Source organism: Caenorhabditis elegans, chromosome X, assembly GCF_000002985.6.
Source record: "Caenorhabditis elegans chromosome X".
Lineage (NCBI taxonomy): Eukaryota > Metazoa > Nematoda > Chromadorea > Rhabditida > Rhabditidae > Caenorhabditis > Caenorhabditis elegans.
This window is the reverse complement of record NC_003284.9, coordinates 14806697-14828837: the sequence shown is the minus strand read 5'-3', so window position 1 is coordinate 14828837 and position 22141 is coordinate 14806697. Positions and strand designations below refer to the sequence as shown.

General features: G+C 36.2%; 6 protein-coding genes and 6 non-coding genes across 13 annotated transcripts; 7 read left to right on the top strand and 5 right to left on the bottom strand.

Annotated features, from left to right (window-relative positions):
* Positions 1 to 690: 690 nt before the first annotated feature.
* On the bottom strand, positions 691 to 814 carry T04C10.10. The gene has a single exon (NR_072604.1). It is a non-coding gene; the product is annotated as an Unclassified non-coding RNA T04C10.10 (non-coding RNA).
* On the top strand, positions 691 to 814 carry T04C10.6. Its single transcript, NR_072605.1, has one exon. It is a non-coding gene; the product is annotated as an Unclassified non-coding RNA T04C10.6 (non-coding RNA).
* A 3483-nt stretch (positions 815 to 4297) lies between these two features.
* Positions 4298 to 8929, top strand: mbk-1 (Dual specificity tyrosine-phosphorylation-regulated kinase mbk-1). The gene is made up of 11 exons (NM_078059.7): positions 4298 to 4648; positions 5816 to 5914; positions 5966 to 6035; positions 6105 to 6208; positions 6256 to 6431; positions 6486 to 6665; positions 6713 to 6909; positions 6971 to 7779; positions 7860 to 8170; positions 8365 to 8644; positions 8736 to 8929. The coding sequence occupies exons 1-11, from the start codon at positions 4304 to 4306 to the stop codon at positions 8811 to 8813; spliced, it is 2649 nt and encodes an 882-aa protein (NP_510460.2). The 5' UTR covers positions 4298 to 4303; the 3' UTR covers positions 8814 to 8929.
* A 234-nt stretch (positions 8930 to 9163) lies between these two features.
* Positions 9164 to 9339, bottom strand: T04C10.7. The gene has a single exon (NR_072603.1). It is a non-coding gene; the product is annotated as an Unclassified non-coding RNA T04C10.7 (non-coding RNA).
* A 373-nt stretch (positions 9340 to 9712) lies between these two features.
* Positions 9713 to 9851, top strand: T04C10.9. Its single transcript, NR_072602.1, has one exon. It is a non-coding gene; the product is annotated as an Unclassified non-coding RNA T04C10.9 (non-coding RNA).
* T04C10.8 lies at positions 9719 to 9857 on the bottom strand. Its single transcript, NR_072601.1, has one exon. It is a non-coding gene; the product is annotated as an Unclassified non-coding RNA T04C10.8 (non-coding RNA).
* A 466-nt stretch (positions 9858 to 10323) lies between these two features.
* epn-1 (ENTH domain-containing protein) lies at positions 10324 to 13033 on the top strand. Of its 2 annotated transcripts, none has more exons than NM_078057.8 (6): positions 10324 to 10616; positions 10667 to 10928; positions 11006 to 11163; positions 11213 to 11599; positions 11652 to 11802; positions 12034 to 13033. In NM_078057.8, the coding sequence occupies exons 1-6, from the start codon at positions 10344 to 10346 to the stop codon at positions 12210 to 12212; spliced, it is 1410 nt and encodes a 469-aa protein (NP_510458.1). In that variant the 5' UTR covers positions 10324 to 10343; the 3' UTR covers positions 12213 to 13033. The 2 variants fall into 2 exon arrangements, with proteins under 2 accessions (NP_510458.1, NP_510459.1); NM_078058.7 differs by having other exon boundaries at positions 10331 to 10616; positions 11219 to 11599; positions 12034 to 12833.
* Positions 13034 to 14457: 1424 nt separating this feature from the next.
* T04C10.3 (Coiled-coil domain-containing protein 96) lies at positions 14458 to 16477 on the bottom strand (the record flags this gene model as incomplete). The annotated part of the gene is made up of 8 exons (NM_078056.4): positions 14458 to 14694; positions 14742 to 14811; positions 14856 to 14977; positions 15025 to 15164; positions 15785 to 15908; positions 15957 to 16069; positions 16115 to 16280; positions 16328 to 16477. The coding sequence occupies 8 exons, from the start codon at positions 16475 to 16477 to the stop codon at positions 14458 to 14460; spliced, it is 1122 nt and encodes a 373-aa protein (NP_510457.2).
* 21ur-15136 lies at positions 16465 to 16485 on the top strand. The gene has a single exon (NR_072600.1).
* A 1503-nt stretch (positions 16486 to 17988) lies between these two features.
* Positions 17989 to 19229, top strand: T04C10.11 (uncharacterized protein). The gene is made up of 3 exons (NM_001420581.1): positions 17989 to 18174; positions 18233 to 18569; positions 19094 to 19229. Exons 1-2 carry the CDS (start codon positions 18034 to 18036, stop codon positions 18254 to 18256), a joined length of 165 nt encoding a protein of 54 aa, NP_001407534.1. The 5' UTR covers positions 17989 to 18033; the 3' UTR covers positions 18257 to 18569; positions 19094 to 19229.
* On the top strand, positions 18035 to 19682 carry atf-4 (Transcription factor atf-4 homolog). The gene is made up of 3 exons (NM_001420580.1): positions 18035 to 18569; positions 19094 to 19369; positions 19414 to 19682. The coding sequence occupies exons 1-3, from the start codon at positions 18297 to 18299 to the stop codon at positions 19489 to 19491; spliced, it is 627 nt and encodes a 208-aa protein (NP_001407483.1). The 5' UTR covers positions 18035 to 18296; the 3' UTR covers positions 19492 to 19682.
* Positions 19683 to 20686: 1004 nt separating this feature from the next.
* Positions 20687 to 21602, bottom strand: F42D1.4 (uncharacterized protein; the record flags this gene model as incomplete). Its single annotated transcript, NM_001029485.2, has 3 exons — positions 20687 to 20984; positions 21419 to 21515; positions 21563 to 21602. 3 exons carry the CDS (start codon positions 21600 to 21602, stop codon positions 20894 to 20896), a joined length of 228 nt encoding a protein of 75 aa, NP_001024656.1. The 3' UTR covers positions 20687 to 20893.
* Positions 21603 to 22141: the final 539 nt, after the last annotated feature.

Genomic DNA, 22141 nt, shown 5'->3' with positions numbered 1-22141 from the left:
GGATAATTTTTAATTTTATTCATCAAAACTTATATTGTATTAGCCTTGGCTACACTTACACAAATATATTTCGTAAATATGACCTAGTTAAACTAGGAAGGACGGTTTTGAAATCTATTCGGAAGTTAAATAAAAAAGAACACGTCAACTTTTCAATTAAATTGTTGTTATCAGAAAGGTCAACATTGGATTTTTTCTGTCATCATCCTATTTTCTGCTTTGCGAACACTGCGATATAAACCAAAAACCGTAAAGAAAAAACAGCGACAATGACAGAAAGGCATCAACCTATTACACTTCACCAGTCTTTTCATCGAAGACATTAGGTTTCTCTGATATGAATCTCTAAGCAAAACCGTCAGAATTTGGTTTCCAAAAATCTAAAATAGATAGGACTTTTGTTTTCAGTTGGCAAAGAGAAAATTGAAGAGAACTTTAGGATATTATTATTAATTATTCAGTTACATCGCTGCTTAATAAACTGCATCGAATCATCACTTTCAGACACTAAAACAAGTTGTTCAAAAGGATGGAAAAAAGTGGTGGGATGAAAAAAAAGGGAGATGAAAAGAAAACTAGAAATAATTGGATAGATATATTTAAAAGTGTAAAAATAAAAATCGCAGCTCCAACATCAATCTTATTATTCTTCCCTCAAGAAAAACTCTGGCGGAGCTCTTCGGGTCGCTGCTTATTAATTTCGCGAAGAATGAGCACAGCAGGTGTGACAAACACCAACCGGGACCCCACTAACACTTGTTTTACAAACGGAAGACAAACGGCGAGAAAAGATCGCTCATGATTTGTTAAACTCGTCCGCAGCTACCTACTCGATTTCAATGAATAACACTCGTAGAAACACTGCGGTACGAGAACAAAAAGTTGGTGTGTTGTGTTGTAGTTGTTTCATATAATTTCTACCATTTTTAAACACAAAACCGTTGCGCGGAAAATTAGCCTTCAGCCGGCGGTTTAAAAAATGTCGACATGTCGACATTTTATGATCTGAAACACTACCGGTTTTCATATTTTGGAAAAACTTTATAGAAAAACAATAACATGGAAAATAAGTTTTCACTTCATCAGTGCATAATAATAATGAAAACTTATCTCTGCACTCCATATTTTAAATATCCATAGAATGTACTCTATTCAAAATATTAGAACGAACATCACTACTATGCAAATTTTCACACAATATTAATCTCTGGTATTGTTATCTCGCCTTGGATTTGAATACCAGTCTAATCTTTTAATGTGTGGTCACGCTTATATTGGATCTGAACTTGCAAAACATGATTGAACTAGGTAACAAATGATAAAAAGATAAATATATTATTTGAATAAAAGTTCCCTGTAAAATGCACTGTTATTAGTGAATAACCATGTAATATAGTTTTAAGAAAAGGTTGGAGGAATTAAAAACAGATTTGCTCCGTTCGAGCAAATTCATGAAAAATTAAATTACTGAAAAAATTGTAAACATGTACAGATTTCTAACAATTTCAACGGAAAGTTATAACACATATGTCAAATTTTTCTCTGAAATTCGAAATAATTGATGGTCTGAGAATAAGTTTAAATTAAAAATATTTGGTTATAAATTTCACTAGCGATTTTTTCATGTGATTTTATGGCCAATATTTATAATAAATTGGCATGTTTCAAAATTTTGATCAAATAGGGGCAGATTGAAGGTACTTATGAGTTTCGTTCCCCCCAAAATGTTTTTCACAGATTTTAATAGAGACGTAAATTTTCTACGTCTGAAAACGAACATAGTATTAAAATAAACATTCACGTGTCACGTGAGAGTGTTACTATTAAAACACATTTTGGGGGGGGGGGGAACGAAACCCATAAGTACCAAATTGAAGATTAAAAAGTTGAAATTTGAAAACTTTCGTCGTAAATCTATGTTTTCTGTGATTGAAGCATGAAACTCGAGAGCTCAGTGAATCTATCGTTTTTTTGTTAAGTTAAAATTTTTAGAACTTGTAATAAAACTCGGCAACTCTATTTTATGAGTAGGGTAGTGGGTCGTTTCGCTCAGTTTTTATGTCTATATGAGTGACACTTTGGTGGTACTTTGTGGAAAAGGTCAGAAAAGAATGCACTACAAAAGTAGTATTATAGCTCTACGTTTTCAAATGACACTGCCATACCTTACTTATAACGGAAACAAAGTAAAAATACAAATCTATAAAAATTTAATAGTGCAGAAGGAGGAATGTTTGTTAAAACAGAAAAAATGTTTTCAAAGTTTATTTTGTGTTAATCGTCATGGTACAACTTTATTATATCTTCTTTTTTCAATAAAGCGTAATTCAATTGCTTTTCGGATTTATCGGAAACAGTTGTCTATGCATAAATTCCGTTTTTGTTTTTTTTTCTATTTTTTGGACGTCTAACTTTTACTCAGAGTGCTTGGAGCTAATTCATGCGAATTTTTGGAAGTTTCTGTTTAAAAGCTGGTGATTATGAATGTATTGTTTAAATGGATACCATAACCCTAAAAATTATGTAATACACTTAAACAACCGCATAAAAATTCAAATGTCTGAAACGTATAAAAAATATAAGCAAACAATTCTTATTATAAAAAAGTTGAAAGATCAAAGCGATAAACAAGTATCTTTTTGAAACCAAACATCACAAATTTCTGAATAGCTTTTGATTTTTTTTTTCGTTTTTTGTTGTATCAAGTATGTATCAAGGTATCAAGAGCACGGATTTCTTATGAACTTTAAATTTACAAATGCACTTTCAGTATGGCAGGAGTCCACCAACGGCAGCTGTCAGTAGATTTTTCTTGAGGAACTTCAATCGAATCTCCTATGATATTTTATAGTTTTTTTTTGAGTTTGGAAAGGTTTATTTCTCATGTTTTATATGTTTGAAATGGTTTCATAGAAGACTCAAAATAAAACATTTTATTTTCTGCAAGTGTTTTGTATTGTGTTAGACGTGTTTATACAATTTTGTACTTTAATATAAGTTTACTTAGTTTTTGAGGATACATATTTTAAAACGCAGCTAATTTTTAGAGTTAGAATATTTTATAGACAAACTCAAAGATTTTTTTAAAATGTTTTCAAAATACTATGTTGCTTGGCCACCTGTAATTTTATTATTTGGAAAAAAATATCCCGAGATCGGGCCAGAAAAAACGACAATAAACTGATGCTTATACACCGTAAACACGTGGTGCCAGAGTGTCTCATTTCGGTTCGATCTACGTAGATCTACAAAAAATTCGGGAGTTGAGACGCAGACTTCTCAACTGATTTCGCATGGTTAAGAACGTGCTGACGTCACATTTTTTTGAGCAAAAAATTCCCGCATTTTTTGTAGAACAAACCGTAGTGGGACAGCCTGGCATCACGTGCGTAAAGCGTAAGTTTTATTCAAGTTTTCCCATATAAATAAGTTCTTTCCCAGAGGTAGAATTCGAACATTACTTTTTTTAATGATTTCCACTTCTCAAACTATATGCGTGTTACCATGTGAAATGTTAATTCAAGATTTGTTAAAGGTTTCAGAATAAATTTTCAAAATTACAGCAAAACCCTCAATTATCTCGAAGTGCATTGAAATCTCAACAAAAAGTTCAATTTACGGGGTTCGAAACGCAAATCTTCTTGATTTCTCATGTTAAGTTTTCATTTTTATAAAATAGTTTTTTTTTCAAACCACAATCCTTAAGTTGTGGTCTTATTATCAAATATCACGTGTTATACTTTTTCAATACACCCCTTTTTAAATACATAATCCACCTGGAACTTTTTTTTCTGTAAAATGTAACTCTTTGTGGCAGATGGCGCACCTGCTCGAACCATTTCCAGCTGCAGAACTTTTTGTGTCTTTGTATCGTTCCACCGTTCGTCCCCACTCCGTTCGTCCCCGTTAACCCATGTTCCCCACTCTCTCATCAGTTGTTGAGAGCGCTGCGTGTCGCGTTGCGTGTCCTCGACTCTCTCCGCTCACCACACTCTTTCGAGCCCTCTCATTCACATGTGATCTCTCCTCCGTGTTTCTCTTTGCCTCTCCAATGAATTTTTATCGTTTCATAAATAATTGTAGTGGAACTACTTGTTTTTTTCTTGTAAAATTTAATTTTTTTTTCAAATATTTCAAATATTGCAATTTTCCGTGAATTTTAATCTTTTTCTTGTTATATTCTCTTTTGAATATTAAATTTTTATGTTTTTTTTTTTGATTTACTCTATTCTGCTCGTTCTCTTGAAAATTGTCATAATTAGTTTGAAGATTTTAACAAATTTTCAAAAAATTTCAGGAAAACATGAACACAGCAGACGTGCCTGACAATCTTCAATCATGGGGCCAACAACCATCATCAAGTTACTCAAATACCCAGCAACACTCACAAATGACTAATCTTCCGCCTATCAATCACAATAATCTTTGCGACACCGAACCGATGAACGAGGACTTTCAACTTCAAGACGTGCAAGCTGACGAACTTCAGAAGCAGCAAAAACAGCAAGAGCAGCAACACATTCAACAGCAAAATGCACAACGTTTCATTGCACAAAGCCGTCAACCACATTCCAACATTCTGAGATTCCCACAGCCACCAATCACTTCAATTAAGACGAATTCACACGCTTTCTATCCACAGCAAGAGGTTTGTAGAACGTTTTTTTTTTTGTGTTTGAAAAAATCACATCATTCTAAAATGGAATATTTAAACGCTGCTCACCCCCACATTGCTGTAAATAATTTTCATTTTGAAAAATAACAGATAAATTTCAAATTTGCAAAAATAAACTAATTATAAAATATGATGATATTTGGAAAATATTTCATTTTAATTTCTAAATCTAAAATCTATTTTTGAAAAATAAAGCTTTATGAGCCGTTGCCATTGTTACGTTGATAAAACCGTGATTCAAAAGAATCTGATTTTGAAAAAAAATAACGATTGACTGATTTTTTGTGATTAATAGAAAATTGCCGTTTTCCTGGAAAAAAATGGAAAAAAAATTGGATTCTGAAGATTTTTCGTATCATTTTTGTATCAAAATATGAACTTTTGTATTTGCAAGCTTTCAATGTTATTTTACAGTTTTAATAGTATCATCAACGTTAAGATTTAAATTTGTTTGGCAACAAATCCCATGAGTAGTAGAATTGTTTATTTTAAAGTTTCAAAATCAACTACTTTTACATTTAAAATTAACCTGTTAACTGAAGCCTACTAATTGAACATTACCAAAATTTTTGATTTTTTTTCTCAATTTGAATGGTAGTAATTTATCAAGATTTTAGGTGTTCTGCTATTAATTTTTTTAGTATTTTAGTATTTAACTAATTGCTTATTAGTTCAAAAAACAAAAAAAAAACTAGTTTAATCTGTTCAAATTTCTTATCAGTTACCGACGTGCTTCACATAGTTGCAGCAATCAATTCTAGGTTTTCACATAATTTCCTTCATCGGGTGTTCTTATGCAACAGGGCAGTAATCACTGAAGGGCGAAAGTCGAGCTTTACACTATTCCGTTCTTTTCCCTCTTCTCTCCCATCATTTCCTCTCCCCCTATCTCTTTTCTTTTCTACACACTCAACAAGAAATCAGCATTTGCGTTTGCATTGCGGTGCGGACGTTTTGTCTCTCCTGTTGTTATACTACCGCTCTGCACATTCGTGGCCATGCCCAACCTCAACAACTTTTTCAGTCTCCGAAATGATCACTTTGTCCTTTGATAGTTTTTGCCCCCGCTCCAAATTCTGCAAGCGCTTTTTCAGACTGATCCTAGAGTACCTTCTAATGTTGCAATCTTACAAGTTTCAGGTCACCCAAGTCCGGCCAAAGAAGCATCGCGTATCCATGACTAATGCAGAAGCGGCACTAACTCCCGGAATGCCTCCGGAAAAACAAGCCGCAAAGAAGGTACAGCCTAGATGATTCAACTTCTTGACACATATGTCTCAAAAGTTTCAGAGAAATATTGGCCAGTTCTCGACAGATACTGTTCCGGCTGGAATTGGAATGATTGGTATCCCGTTTGAATGTAAGTTTGGCTAGCTTTTGTGAAAATATTATAAGAATAAAAAATAAAAATAAATTGTACACATTCCAGCTACCTCAAAGCCACTCCAAATTCAACAATTCCGAAATCCTCAAGACGCGCCAGTCAGAAAACTAACCAGTGATCTCATCAAAACTTACAAGGCTATCAATGAGGTAGGCGAAGATGGAAGAGAGTCTTAATACCGCTATAAAAGTTTCAGTCTTTCTACCTACGGAAACAGGTTCGACGTGATCGTCACAAGAGTCAAGATGCCGGAAAGCCAAAGGGATCCAAGGATGGTTCCGGGGCGAGCCTGACTGACACATTCTCCATTCACAATGCGATTCCAATTACGAGTTCTGATAATCATTATCAGCAAGATGCTCATCAAAATGCGTATGTTGTTTTCGTGTGATATTTGAAGAGTTCACTTTTTTTTTTGACTTTCAGTCCTCCTCTACTTGACACTAATGCTCCGCCCACCTCAACAATGGTTGTTCCTATGCGCACAGAGACTGATCTTCAACAGCAGCAGCGACAGAAAAGTAGTCGTGGCGGTCCGTACAATAACGGGTATGACGATCAGAATTACGACTATATTCTTAAAAATGGAGAGATATTTGACAAGAGGTATGCTGAAAGCACGAAACTTATTTGACTAACAGCCTATTTTTCAGATACGTGATTCTCAGTGACACGCCGGTTGGCAAAGGATCTTTCGGGCAAGTTACAAAAGCTTACGACACGCTGAATAAAGAAGAAGTCGCTATTAAAATTATCAAGAATAAGAAGACTTTCTTCGATCAAGCTCAGATTGAGATTCATCTTTTAGAATTGACAAATGCACATGACAAGGATAATAAGTATAATATTGGTAAGTTGCATGACATATTAACATATTCAATGTTGATAGAATCAACTTTTCAAATTTTCAGTTACGCTCAAAGGGCACTTTGTGCATCGGGCTCATCTTTGCTTGGTATTCGAGCTTCTCTCCTACAACCTCTATGATCTTTTGAAGAACACCAGTTTCCGTGGCGTTTCGTTGAATTTGGCACGCAAATTTGCCCAGCAATTAGGAAAAACTCTTCTCTTCCTGTCATCTCCAGAATTATCGATTATCCATTGTGATTTGAAGCCGGAAAATGTGCTACTAGTTAACGCGAAGCGGTCTCAAATTCGTGTGATAGATTTTGGATCTTCTTGTCAGACTGGACACCGAATCTACCAGTACATTCAGTCGAGATTCTATCGTTCGCCGGAAGTGCTGCTCGGCATCGCGTACGACACGAAAATTGATATGTGGTCCCTGGGATGCATTCTCGTCGAAATGCACACCGGAGAGCCGCTGTTTGCCGGGTCATCGGAGGTTGACCAAATGATGAAAATTGTGGAAGTTCTTGGTATGCCACCAAAAGAGATGTTAGACATTGGCCCGAAAACACACAAGTATTTTGACAAAACTGAGGATGGGATCTACTATTGTAAGAAGACTCGTGACGGATACCGCCATACCTACAAAGCTCCTGGAGCCAGGAAACTTCACGAAATTCTGGGTGTGACTTCTGGCGGGCCCGGAGGTCGCCGGCTTGGAGAGCCAGGACATTCTGTTGAAGATTACAGCAAATTCAAAGACTTAATAAAGAGAATGTTGCAATTTGACCCCAAACAAAGAATTTCGCCCTATTATGTGGTTCGGCATCCGTTCTTGAAGCAGAAGGAAGAGCGAGTTCCATCTCAACCGGTGTGTTTTTTTTAATTTAATTTTTAATTTTTATTAAAATTTAAATTTTTTAAATTTTCTTTCAATATTTAATTTTTTAGCCGGTGTCTCACTCGAACCTTCAGCAACAACAGCAATTGTACATACAGCAGCCGTCAAGCCAAATGAGTCAAGTGATGGAATCTCCGTCGGTTGGATCAGTCTATGTGGAAGATAACGGGATGTATCGCCAGGCGCCTGGATCTTCTGCCAACCCAATTTCCGTCACATCATCGTTTGACGAAGGAGATGCCATGGAAGTTGATGCTGGGAGAAGACGCTTCTCTGCTCATCAGCAAAATTACCACAATCCAAACTATCAGTACTCTCAACCACAACAGCAACAGCAGCAGCAGTATCAGCAGACACAGCGGTAAGTACAAGTACAAAGTTTGGTCTCGTGTGAACCTTATGAGATTTTGGACTTTTTGGACAGCTGCTCCTATGACACAAACTCAGAGAAAATAATTGCGTCATCAGGAGACTACCAAAAATTTTGTGGTGTTCGAAATAGACAAGAAATTTTAAAACTAAAGAGAGAAAAATTATATATGTAGAAATTTCTAGAACGCAACTGGAGCAGCAGCAGAAACAGGCTCAACTCCAACAGCAGCTCCAGCAACAGCAAATGCAGCAACAGCAGCAACAGCAACAACAACGCCAGCACATGCCACAAGCGCAGAGCAGTTCCCAACAGCACCTCCAATCACGGGCGCGGCCACGACAACAGGATCAGAACGAGTGGAGGAATCAGTTTGAGCTGGATGACACGTTTCAGCAGAAGCAGCGAAAAGTTGATGACTCTGTATCGAATCAGATTTCTAGAAATCAATTCAATCCACAACAGGTGAGATTTTTTTTTGCAATAAAAAAAATGCGCTGCTGCACCCCCCACCCATCATTCAGAAAATGCCAATTATTGAAAATAAATATTTTAGGTATCGATGACGCATGGAAATGTAAATGCTAACAACCGAGAGATGGAGAAACTCGATTACCCGAACAACAAACTCTGAAGCACACAGAGTCTAATAGCTAATTTTTTTGGAAATTCTGTCAATTTGATGTAATGCTTGTTATTTTTTTTTGTTTCTGTGAACAATATGGAGTTAATAAACACTGGTTCAACTTTAGCATTTTTTTATTACTACTGTTGTATTTTCAATTATAAGTTCTCAATTTATCAATTTAAGAGGGTTTTTTTTTTGGAAGTTTTAATTAAAAATATTGGAAACATTTAAAACAAGCATGAATGACGTGTCAACAGAAAAAAAAACCTGTTCAGATATTTCGTAACTTCTCTATTTGCCAATGAGCTATCCTCAACCCAAGCAGCAGCGGGGCATTCGTCACCGACTGCAAAAAAGTACTACATACTAGAAGTTTTTCGTTCAGAATTTTCTTGCAATTTCTGCCATTTCCCCCACCGCCCGTTTGCCACCAATGTCCATCCATCCATTTCGCAACGCGACCAGGAAGATATTATAAATCTTCGACGCCTTTAGCCAATCCCCCCCCCCCCCGTCATCTCCACAGGAAAACCTGTTTTTGTTCTTCTCAAGTTCCATTCGTTTCTCTGTATTCTCTTCATTTTTCGTCCAATTTCATATAACACACCCTTTCCATCCATGTTTCTTTTTTTTTTTTAGGAGGCCCGTTTTCATAGAAAAATGAAGGCATTTGGAAATGCGAAATACATGTGTATGCATGTGTGTATACGTTTGTTTGCCGCTCTTCCAGTCCTAATCTGTGAACACCTTCAGGCAGCGACGGATAGTAGCACACACTATCAAAAACTGATACTCACTGACTACCCCTTCTTCTCTTTTCATCAATCATTCAGCCCAGCACACACTCACTCACTGAAACGAAGCAAATAATCTCGTGACTTTGCGAACTCACTAGCTTAATTTCTTTCTTTTCTGACCACCGTGCGCTGCCACTGTGTCTCTCGCACTATCCGGCTCCTTTTTCTCTGCGCACTCTTTTCTCTGGGGGACACTTCTAACCATCTGCGTCTCACTGCAAATGGTGCTCTCTAGCACGCGCACTGACACTCGTGCGCTCACTGTGCGCTGTTGCACGCGCGCGGCGCGCGTTCGCCTCGAGGAGAAATACTCTCGCGCTCAACACTCAACACTCACAGATACACACACAGACACAGACACAAAACGCATGCGACGCGCGCAAAAAGACCACACACACACACACACATATATATTCACTCACAAAAGACTCACCCTCTCCAAACCTCACTCATTCGCCTCTCTGTCTTTCTTTCATTTTCTCTCTCTCTCAAATATGCATTGTACATGCGCGATTCTATTGGATCGTTTCTTATCAATTTCTATGTTTTAGCCACACCATTCAGCCACATCATCCCTCTTGCCAGTTGGCATTTTTGTAGTTCTCTGTTCAGTTTATTTGATTGGGCATAATCTTATCCATGTGATGTTTCCTTTTCAGTCAATGGTCATTCGTTGTATAATTTTGATTTCTGCCTTTGCATCTCTTTAACTTTTTTTATTTTCAGGCGGGGAGCAAACATGTCGATTTCGACGATTCGCCGGCAAGTGAAGAACGTCGCCTATAATTTCTCGGATGCACAAGTAAAGGTTCGCGAAGCCACAAGCAACGATCCATGGGGACCATCCACAGCGCTCATGTCCGAAATTGCCGACTTGACGCACAATCCAATGGCGTTCACTGAGATTATGTCAATTGTTTGGAAGCGATTAAATGATTCTGGCAAAAACTGGCGACACGTGTACAAAAGTCTGGTGCTTCTCGATTTTCTCATCAAATGCGGCCACGAGAAGGTAATGGTTTTCTGACTCATATGCATTATCGATTTTTTTTCGCATTGCAGGTCGCGCAACAATGCAGAGAGAACGTGTTCACCATTGAAACACTCAAGGATTTCCAGCATGTGGAAGACAATCGGGATCAGGGCTTGAACATTCGAGAGAAAGCAAAGCAGATCACTTCACTGCTCTCCGACGATGAACGCTTGAAAAACGAAAGAACACGCTTCATCCTCACAAGAAACAAATTCAAGCAAAACAATCCAGGACCGGTTGGAGCGGAAAGTCGTCGCAGCAATCGTCATCATGTCACCGACGCGTCTCTTGGTAAGATATAAATATCATATTGAAATAGCAGCGCGGATACTTCCCCACAACAACTCTGCTCAATTAAATTTTTTTAGACCCCGAGTACGAAGATGCTCGTCCATCTACCGCCACCGAGGAAGAGATGCAGCTTCAAATTGCTCTTGCTCTTTCACGAGAGGAATGCGAAAAGGCCGACGAGATGCGCAAGAGCGATGATGCTCGCCTTCAAATGGCTCTGGAAGAGTCGCAAAAGGTTTGTTTAGAAACCCACCATATTCCGTCTTCCCATTAACCCCTTATAGCTTCAGGATGCCGATCGCCTCGCAACGACCAAGCAAGGTACCGTGAGCAGCGGACAATTAACCCAATCCGCTCTTGACGACCTGCTTTCGTTGGGTGTTGGTGAGCTGGTCAGTGGAAACAACGATCAACCATCGTCATCGTCGGCTTGGGGAATGAATGATCCATGGGGTGCTCCACAAGCTTCTGCCTCTCTCAACACAAACGATCAAATGTTTGCTAACTCGATGTCCAACAACGATCCATGGGCTACATCGACAGTTGCTCAACCAGTTGCCGCTACCGCTCCAAACTCTGATCCGTTTGCTTCTTGGGATGCACCGGCTCCAGCTGCAACTACTCCATCAACAATGCCAACGAGCAGTTCGTTTGATCTTCTCGGAGGAGATGTAAGATCTATTTTCAGTCATTCCGTAGATTCTGTATATTTATTTATTTCAGCTGCTCTCCCCAACTAACTCATTGAGCGCCAACATCAACACTAACAACTCCACAAATGGTACCAGAAAGACTCCAGAAAACTTCCTTGGGGAGAACTCTAACCTTGTCAACTTGGACAACTTGCTGGGAAGCGGAACTCCAAGCACCACAGGTCAGTACAACCAAATTTATTTTCAGATTGGTGCTATTTTGTGCTACTGCTCTGTGTTTGTTTGTGTCATCCCTCTTAAACTCGTGCTCACACCTTTACGGCAGAAGCGCCGCTGATATCAAAATCAGCTGATAAGATGTGATGTCGTAAAGGGCACAATTTTGAAAGCGCGAACGCACTGGCGCAATAAAAAAAACTGATAATGATTGAATGTTCTACATTTTTTTTCAGGTGGAAACCCATTCCTTACCGGAGCCGCTCCAGCGAACGCCAATCCATTTGCTGCTCAACAACGAAAGTCTCCGACATTGAATGAGATGCGTGCTGCTCAAGGACAGGCCCCTCCAATTCCATCGATGGCTCCACGTGGGACACTTCCACAAGCCAATCCATTTGCAAATCCTTTCTAAACAGTCCGGGCAATTGGTCTTTACTGTGAAACTACCTATTCTAATCAGCTTTGATATATTTCTGTCAAAAACGAAACTCACTCTCATATACACTCACCACGTTTTTCCCCCGCGCCTCCTTTACAATTTCTTCTTCAATTCATGTTTGTGAAGCCCGAAGATAAATTAAACTTTGTAATTTATGATACTTATATGTCGATTATTTGTATAATCTATTTATATCTATTGCAAGCCTATCCTCCTTTTACAGCCTGTCATTGCTTGTTTGCATCTTCTCCATCCCATCCCCACTAACTTGTCATCCTCCTTTGGCTAAACTTGACTCTTTTTTTTTGAAGTAATTGTTGGTGACGGTTCAAACATTTCGTCCCCACCCATTTGCCTTCTCTTCTCCCAAAATTTTTGGGAATTATTTTATACTTTTTCTGTACAATTTTCGTCTCCCGCAACTTGTCTTGAATTAAACCGTTATAAAACGATACGATTGATGAAGTTGAGTTGTTCAATTTCTTCACTCTTTTTTTCTTTTTTGGCTCCACCCTTTCCTTCAAGTTTTCCCACATCTTTTTTTTCTTCGTGTGTATGGTATTTTTTGTAGCGTGTCTGATTGAAGGAAGTCTTCTTTTTTTTTCTCTTTATTTTCTTTGGTTGCTTCTAAATAACATCATATCAAGCAAATGCTGTCGACTAACAGTAATTTGGAGACATAACATTTTTTAGGAGATGCATATGACTTCCCACATTAAAACAAACAACAAAATTAACACAACTTCTACTGAAAAATATTTTTTTTTTCAAATGAATAAACAATCTTATCATTTTTAAATTTTTGATAAATCATTATTAGTATTTCATGTTTTTGATGACCGCAAATGCTACTTTAGACACGAAAAAGCCATCCATCGGAAATTTGGGGAACAATTGCAGGAAATTGAATATAAAAAGCACGAGAGCACTTATCCGGAATGAAATTGGCGGAAAAGGTTATGAACAATGGTTCAGAGGGGTTATCGCATTTATTGGAAGAAAAAATGGGTGAACAAGGGATGGCCTAGAAGTTATTGTTGGAAGAATGTGAAATTGTGTTTTTTTTTTCAGGAAAGGGGTCAAACCTATTTTTAATGTTCTGAACAAAATAGGGCAAGTGAAAAACGCTTAAAAAGCTCCTTCCTCCATTAGTCACGCAAGCCTAATTTTTAATTGATCCGGATTACACACTTTTGCAATATTTAATCGGCTTTTTGAACACTTTCATTCATAATTTACTCAAAAAATGGTGGTTTTACAGAAAGTTTCGTTTGTCTTTCAAGCAAAAAAAAGGTCAGTGCAATACCGATAAAAGTTTTGCCCAATTTTTCTATATAGTTGAAACATATGAAAAACATGATTTTCAAAAATCTTTGAAATACATAATTTCAAACTTTTTTCTAGCAATAGGTATTAATTATCCACAAACTGCTATTTTTATAAAGGCTTCAATTTGAAATTTGGATTTGAAAGGTGTATCTTTGTTTTGCGCAATGATAATAAAACTAGACTTTAATAATAAAGGGGTTTACAAAAACGGTTAACTAAAAGAATGATGTTGTCCATATTTTTTAGTCACCCAATATTTACAACATTCATTTCAAAAACGCAACTCAATGAGGCAAGCTAGAATTTTGCTACCATGTTTGCAACAAACGATACAAAAAAAAAGAAACAAAATGAAAGAAAAGAAAAAAAGAAACAGAAACAAACGAAACGACTTATCTTTTTTCAACTTTTTTGCAATTCACTTACTTTTGAAGTGAAAACTACAGTTGCTGTTCATTTGCTAAATTTGAAAAGCTAGCAAGACTATAGAGTACGAGTTTCAGAAAAAATGTAGCTCACGTTTTATCAGTTTTTATTTTTTCAACATACAAACCTAATTCTGCGTTCTACGCATTAGAAATTTTTATAAATTTACAGTTTGGTTATATCACTAATTCGTTATGGAATTAAAAAATATTATATATTTGCAGACTCTGTTGTCTCGGGTGTCAACAAACTCGGTAAGGCCAGACCAGTATCAAATACATTTTCGTAGGAAAATTAAAACTTTTCAATTCTGAAAAAGCTATGAGTTTTCAAATTATTATCAATTAATTTTCCGCGCCGAATCAAAACAAAAACATTAATTGATTATATTCGCTTCATTAGTCTAAAAAATTAAATATTGCCATTTCGTATACATATATATATATATATATATATCTATAAATTATCTGACACATGCATCAAAATCTTCTGGCGTCAAGCAACACAGGTCATCGTGCCTGTAAACTTGCTGTCGAATCGCCTGCTTAATGACGTCGCAAAGTTTGACTTGAACTTTAGTGGTTTTTTGCAAAAGATCTGACAATTTCTTGTCCAAAATAGTTTTTTGTTTCTTGGAAGCTTCCAAATCTGATTTCATCGAGTCGTTTAGCTGAGAATATATGTTTCCCATTGTGATTAGCTGAAAAGAAAACAGTCGTAAAATATTGATAAACAGATTTTTCAGACTTTAGCTGTGGAGGTGGTTGTAGTTTTTGACGCTTCCGAAATTGATTCATAATGAGCATATGGAACTTTTCTGAAAAAATTGAAAGAATCTTGCTTAAAAATGAAAATGTTAACCTTAGCTTAAACTGGCAAGACCTCAATTCCTGTTCAGCATGAAAAACTCTTCGCATTATGAACTTTCGTTTCCGAATGTTATCCTGGTATGCTTCCACTCGAGTGTTACACTTTTCCATGTTCTATTATAATACAATTGAATTTTATTACTTCATGTCAAAAAACTCACAACTAAATCAAACTCTTCAACCAGCTGTCTCAATTTCTCAACTCGCCGTTTTTGAAAGAAATCCTGCAATAAATCCGTAAAATTTTGCCTAATAAGTCGAATTTCAGCAGCAAGGTTGTCGTCAAATGATGCTTTGCAGGCTGAAAATAAGCTTTTAGAAATAGTGGCAGGTTCATTACTTTTTTTTCATAACACAACAAGACCGAATAAATATAACACTTATTCAGCTTGCACCAATTACGTTAGCCACGAGAAACAAGTAACTACATGTGGAGAACATTATTTGGGCACGTGTATTTTCAAGAAACATGTGCATGAGTGCATTTCAAAATTCAAATGTGGATTTTCGAGAAAATGTAGATATTTAATAAAAACAAATGTATCGATACATTTGTTTTTATATAATATTAATTTATATTAATTTTGTATTATTTATATTAAAAGATTTTATTTTATTTATATTTGCAAGTAATACGTATCGCTTGAAAATTAAGAAAAAAACACGGTTTTTTGCTTGGGCACCTAAATTAAAAAAAACTTAATTTTCGTTTCACTCGAGATTATCAAAATAATCCAAGAAATTACAAAAAATTATAATGTTATATATATACAGAAAATTATCAGTAATTGGTAATTGTTCAAAATCCAGTTCATGAGCTTTTATCCTAATACTTTGTTAGAACAATTTTAAAAGTTTATTTATTTTTGTGGTGAGTACTACTGCAGTTGAACACAACCTTTTTTATCACATATACATTACCTCTATGCTCTTCTGCTTGAATCATAATTCGTTGGCAAAATTCTTCCAATTTTTGATGAGTATCTCGAACAAAAATGTTGCATCGTTTACGGACGATTTGTAAATGTTTTTCTTGTTCTGATATCTTTAATACATATTAACTTTGAAAACAGTTTTTTAAATGAATTTTTACCCCGAGATCATCATTTTTGAAATCCTCATAACTTTTTTTAAATGTAATCCATGACACTTCCATTTTATCAATTTCTTCCATGCCATGCAATGACTCCACTTGTTCTTGCAAATCTAAAAATTATAAACAAACGTATAAAATACCATTTTTCAAATTACTTTGCAAATGAGCATGAAGGAGTTCAGTTTTGTCATCTTCAGTTTTAGTGAATAACACTGATAAAAGTTGTTTTCCATGTGACCTTAAACCTGTTTGATAGGAATCCCGAAGAGTTTCAAGTTTAGATTGACCATCCAGAACTCTTAAAATCAACGCTTCAACTCGCTGTAAAAGAATTTTCAAAAAGACACTTTAAAATCTTTGCAACTAACGTCTGGTACTTTCACCTTTGAAAAACAGTCTTCATATGAGTTTTCAATCATTATAAATATTAAGAAAAAGCAGCAATGAAAAGTTTCTGGCAGTTTAAGTGAGGCATGAAAAGTTGTTGAGATTTTGAGCATGCTGTTCAAGCACGGCATGATTTATAACGGAAGTTCAGTCGGGTGGAATGAAATTCTCAAGTTGAAATTTCTAACAAAAACGAGTTTGATCCAAATACGCAAAATTTTGTTGAATTTTGGAGTTTATTTAAGGTGATTGAAGAAGAAGACGCAGAGCCATACTGAAGACGTGGAGAAATCTGCAAACACTGCTCTTGACGACTCTTTGCATCTCAATGAACCTAATTCAAAAATTCAAAAAATCTCGGACAACTTTGACTGCACATTAAGGTGAATAACGTTTCGGACTAGAATTTTTAGTTGAAACATATTTCAGAAAAAGATCAAGCCTCGTGGAGAGCACCTATCGTTAACTGACGAAAGTTTTACCGTGAAGATGGAGGTGACACGTTATCTCTCCACTGCAGTAGAAACTATCAGTCCGAGAGATTTTTGGGTAAATTCTGTGACCAAATCATCATATCCACGCCTCTCCAAATTTGCTCGACGCTTTATCATCTGTCCAACTGGCTCAAGTGAAGCTGAGAAACTGTGTTCAACAGCCGACACGAGTCTTACTAAATACCGAAAAGCTTTGTCACCTGAGAATTTAAAATGCTCCTATTTTTGAGCAAAAATATTCGTCTAATGAATACTATTGATGAGCCAGAAGGCTACTTGGTTGACTGAAATTATTGATTTATTTTCTTTAATTTCTAACATGTTGTTTTGTTTAAACAGTTTTTTCTGATGTTTTTGTTGTCGGTTTTCAATAAACTGTTCATTTTTCAATAAAAATTAGTTGAAACAGAAAAATAACACAAATTTGAAGAAAAATATCCGAAATATCCAAATTGTCCGAAAAATATCCGATTCAAAAAAATTATTTTATTCGAAACAGCGAACTAAAGGATTAAAGGATTAAAAGACGATCCGTTCTTCAAGTGCTATGCTCTGCGGAACTGGGATTCAGGTAAACTGACTGGTGGTGATCTCACTGGGCTATAATTTAAGCCACATCCTAGCCTGGGACTGTGGCCGATAATCCTGTAGTGGATTGCTCCACTCTCCAATAGAGGCTGGTTAAACCTAGGGGGTCTTGAACTTCAACTCGTGATCTCCAGATTGTTAGCGGCGACCACTACCGACTGAGCTATCTGTCGCTAAAAATCTAAAATAACCGATATCCGAAATAGCGAATATCGGGAAATTTAGATAAGAAAGTTTAGAGAAGCCCTACCTTAATTATACCTAACTGTAAGAAAACACTCTGGGAGCTTTTTGAATTACTTACACATTTTATTAAAAATTAATCTGAAACTTTTTTCAATCCAAAGATCAGCTTAACGTCTTTGATATTTGAATTTCCTCCACTAATCCACATCGATTGATGACGTACGAGACCGCGAGAGATGCAGATAGCACGCGACAGCCCTGATAAACTAAGAGAAATAGTATAAGAAACGGGTGCGATCAGAGAACATACAAAAAATATCGAGCAAACGCCGGAGGTGGAAAAGATTGGGGGCAGCCAAACTACACCAAGCGCTAGTCGTCTCCCTTTCCTCTTCTGTCATTTCACAATCAACACATCACTGGACACATACAGCCACTTTCTCGCAGAAACATCTCATCTGAAAATTATGAACTTCAACATGAACTATAGCACCGAACCGTCTCAATACCAATCTTACGTCATCGCGAACGCTCCTTCCGCCACAGCGCCAATTTGTACAGTAAGTTCATTTAACTTTTAATTGATTAATAATTAGTTTAAACAATGATCCTTTCCAGGAAATCACGTGCTGTGTTTGTTGAGCCTACGGGTCATGCATACGGACAAAATGATTACCAACAAATGGCTTATGTAAATGAACAAAATCCACAGTTCTTGCTTTATAATGGGATGCACAATCAAACCCATTCCACCCCACAATATCATAACCATCATCATCATCACCATCAATCTCCGACATATCCTCAATCATATTTCAACCCCTACTCCCATCAATCTTATCAACAGCATCATTTGAACTCCGATGTCAACTTCCAAATGGTTCCACAAAGCACTTCGGTTCCACCAGATCCGTTTTGCTCAATTGAGCCAATGGAGACTAATGTACAAGCAAAAGTGAGTTGATAGTTCAGAAATTGCGCTCAGGAAATTTCACAAAAACAATTGCACGAAAATTCTGACATGGAAACTGTCTGTCTACTTGATAACGGAGAACCAATCGGGTTGAGAGATCAAAAATGATCTGCGGGAAGACTATGTTAAGGAAATATAGTTAGGTTGAGAAGCAACGGTGGTTTCACGTGAAATTCATGTGATTCAAAGCTATAAGGAAGAGGAAATGTTGTGTATGCTTTTGGTGTCAACGAATGCAAATATTTTAGTAAATGAAACCGATACGTTGCTTCTGGTAAAGTAACATTGAATAATGAACATTTGACTTTGAAAGGGGTAAAATTCAAATAAAACAACCTCCTAGCTTTTTAACTTTAGGGGTTACAATTATCTGCTTTTGCAGAAGTTTTTGAGTTGCAATCCTCTGGAAGTCTTTTGAAATTTGACTGAAACTTTAAAAAAACAATTCGGTATATCCGGAATTTTACATCTAAACATATGAAAAACTCACAAAAATGTTATTTCAGGAACAAATTCTCGAAGAAATCGTGCGCGAGTGCGAAGAAATCGAGCGTCGTTCCAACTCGAGCGCGTCTCCAGCCTCAAATTGGTCTTCAGATGAACATGACTCTCAATCCGAAAAATCTTACCACCCATACAAAACCCCAGAAAAGAAGGAACGAAAGAAGGCTCAAAACCGTCTCGCAGCTACCAGATACCGTGAAAAGAAGCGTCGTGAAAAGGAAGAGGCTATGACTTGCATTGAAGGTCTTAGTGTCACCAATGGCAAGCTGAAGGATCAGGTTTGTAAATTATGAAGAATTTTGAGGATTAGCTTTTTTTCCAGGTATCCGAGTTGGAGCGTGAAATTCGTTACTTCAAAAAGTTCATGACCGAGATGGGAATGAAAACTGTCACCGACTAAACCTCAATTTTTAATGTTTTTTACTCCGTTTGAAAGTTCAACTCATTTTATTATTATTAATATTTTCTAAACTTCATCCTTCCCTTATATTGTACGAATTGTGGATTTTTTAAAATTTCATACGCCAATGGTATTATTCTGTTCGTTTGCATGATATTAACCTTACTCTTCAAATAAAAAAGTATCTGAAACCGATAGATCTATAACTTATCACCAACACTTATAGTTGGTTGTAGTCAAATTGTAGCTTCTTGTTTTGTCATCATTTTTCATTTATTTTGTCATCATGACTACTAGTGAACTTGAAGCGCACGTCATTATTCCAACACTGGCGACAAACTCATATTTTAGCTAAAAACAATTAGGAGTGAGTGGAAAAACAAAAGTATATCGGGGGGAATCGGACAAGTCAATTTGAAATTTGGTTAGTGAAACTTTTCGAGTGGATCAGACTCTTTTAGATAGGAAAGTGTTTAGAAAATTCAAAAATATTTATTTCATCCGAAAATGTACGCTTTTAAAAAATATTGGTTTCATCCAAAAATATACGTTTTTCAAAATTATTTATGCTCCGAAAATGTACCGCAACTAAATTGAAAAAAAAAAATTTTCCGCAGCGAAATTTTCCGCGACGATATTTTGCCACGACAAACTTTTTCCGCCTCAAAGTTTTCAGCATCGAAATTTTTCCGGAGCATCGAAATGGCGCGGAAACGGTAAGTCAAACTTCAATATATATAATAAAAATAAAAAATATATAATAAAACAACTGTGGAAAAATTTCGAGAAACGTCGAGAAGTTACGTCACAAACTGTATTGAACAACATGTTTTTGAAGGCACTTGAATATAGCAAAAAGTGTATTTAAATCACTTTTCAATTTCACGAGACATTTTTTTTTTGATAATTATAAGCTAATAGTAAGAAAAAAAGTTACAGCAAATGATCTCACAATCAACTTCCCTTGTTTATCATTGCCAATAAAAAGATTTACAGAAAAAATTCTCAGTGCAGAGTATACATAGTAAAGCAAATTGAATTAAGTCTACGTTTCATCTGATCTGTCAATAACTTACCAAATTGTGATAAAGCTCATTAGCAGATTTTAAGGGGTTTTTGTCAGAATTGAAGCAATAGAAAATTAACCAAAAATCTATCCGCACGCGTTTCTTTCAATCTGAAATTAATCTTTCACTCTGCCAGTTTTTATTCAGTACAGAAAATTGTTCAATTAAATGAAAAAAAAAACTTATGACAACAAAACAGATATGCCTTGCTTGGAAAAGCAATTAATCGTAACGTAATACATGAACAAGGGCTTATGTTTAAATTGGAATAACGTAAGGTATAAAATAAAAAAAATATTGAAAATAAAATAAGCGACTTTCGAAATACAACATGTCTACCTATGCATCCATGGTGGAGCTCCAAATTCAAACACACCTGCCCAGTCGTAGCGGTCAAAAGCTCTTTTGCCAATTCCGTGCTTGTCACTGAAATAAATTTTATGGTGGGGTAGCACCAGTTTGGAAAAAGTTTAAACTATCAATATTATAGAAATTTTGGCGCTCTATAATTTTTGAAGTCGACCACATTTGTACGAATTTTGAGACTTTGTTTTTTTAGACCAAAAATGACCCAAAACTACCTAATTTAGTAATGAGACGTTTTGAAAATTTCTCAAAAAAAAAGTTATGGCGGTTTAAAGTTCTGGAAAACACGGTCCATTTGAAAATGTTAGCCTTTTTTCCTGAACTTTAAATCCCCATAACTTTTTTTAAAGACAATTTCAAAACGTCTCATTATAATTCGGTAGTTTTACGTCATTTTGGGTTTAAATCTCAGAATTCGGTACTCCACTTTTAAGCATATATTTTTATAGGTGATACTTCAACTTTAGGCTCAGAAAATGTAATTTTGACGTTACTTCAGGAAATCTTTCTCAAGGTTATCAGTAACAATAATAAACAAAATTGGTACCTGACGTATGGCGATGGCCATAAAAGAGGGTGTGATAGCGCAAACTGAAACAACACTTTTCAAATGTAACGTGGAAAATTTTCAAGTTTACCTGTAACAACAGAAGCACTGTCAGGAGAATAATGACGCATTTTTGTTTCATTGAAGTTGCTGAAATTTTTTTGTACTGTAGTTGAAGTTTCGTTTGCTAGCGTGAGAAAATATTCAAAGAGCAATGTATTATTGACGCAAGACACTTTCAAAAATTCGTGCAAAATTAAAAAGGTGGTACTGCCGGCTTGTGAGAACTGAAAACCTTAACTAGATAATTTATAAAATTCACTTTTTTTTTAATACCGTACCCGCCTGATACCTCACATCTAATATATACTTTTTTGGCCACCTAAATGCGAAAAAAGGTCCCATTAGAAATAGATAGAAATCTTATTAAACACCTTGCTCCGTGAAACAAACATTTGTGCAATAAAAATTGTCTGTCGCGGCAGGCATCTTCTGTGATTTAGCAAGCCAAGGTGGGCCCATTGATATCTTTTTCTGACAAATGTGGGCGGTCCTCCTTCGATCAACAACTAATGCGATGTGGAGAGTGGTCCATTCAACGCTCGTTTGGAACACAAAAAAAAATACCAGTCGACGTTTGGCCGAAGCAGAATTTAGTTTGAACTATGAC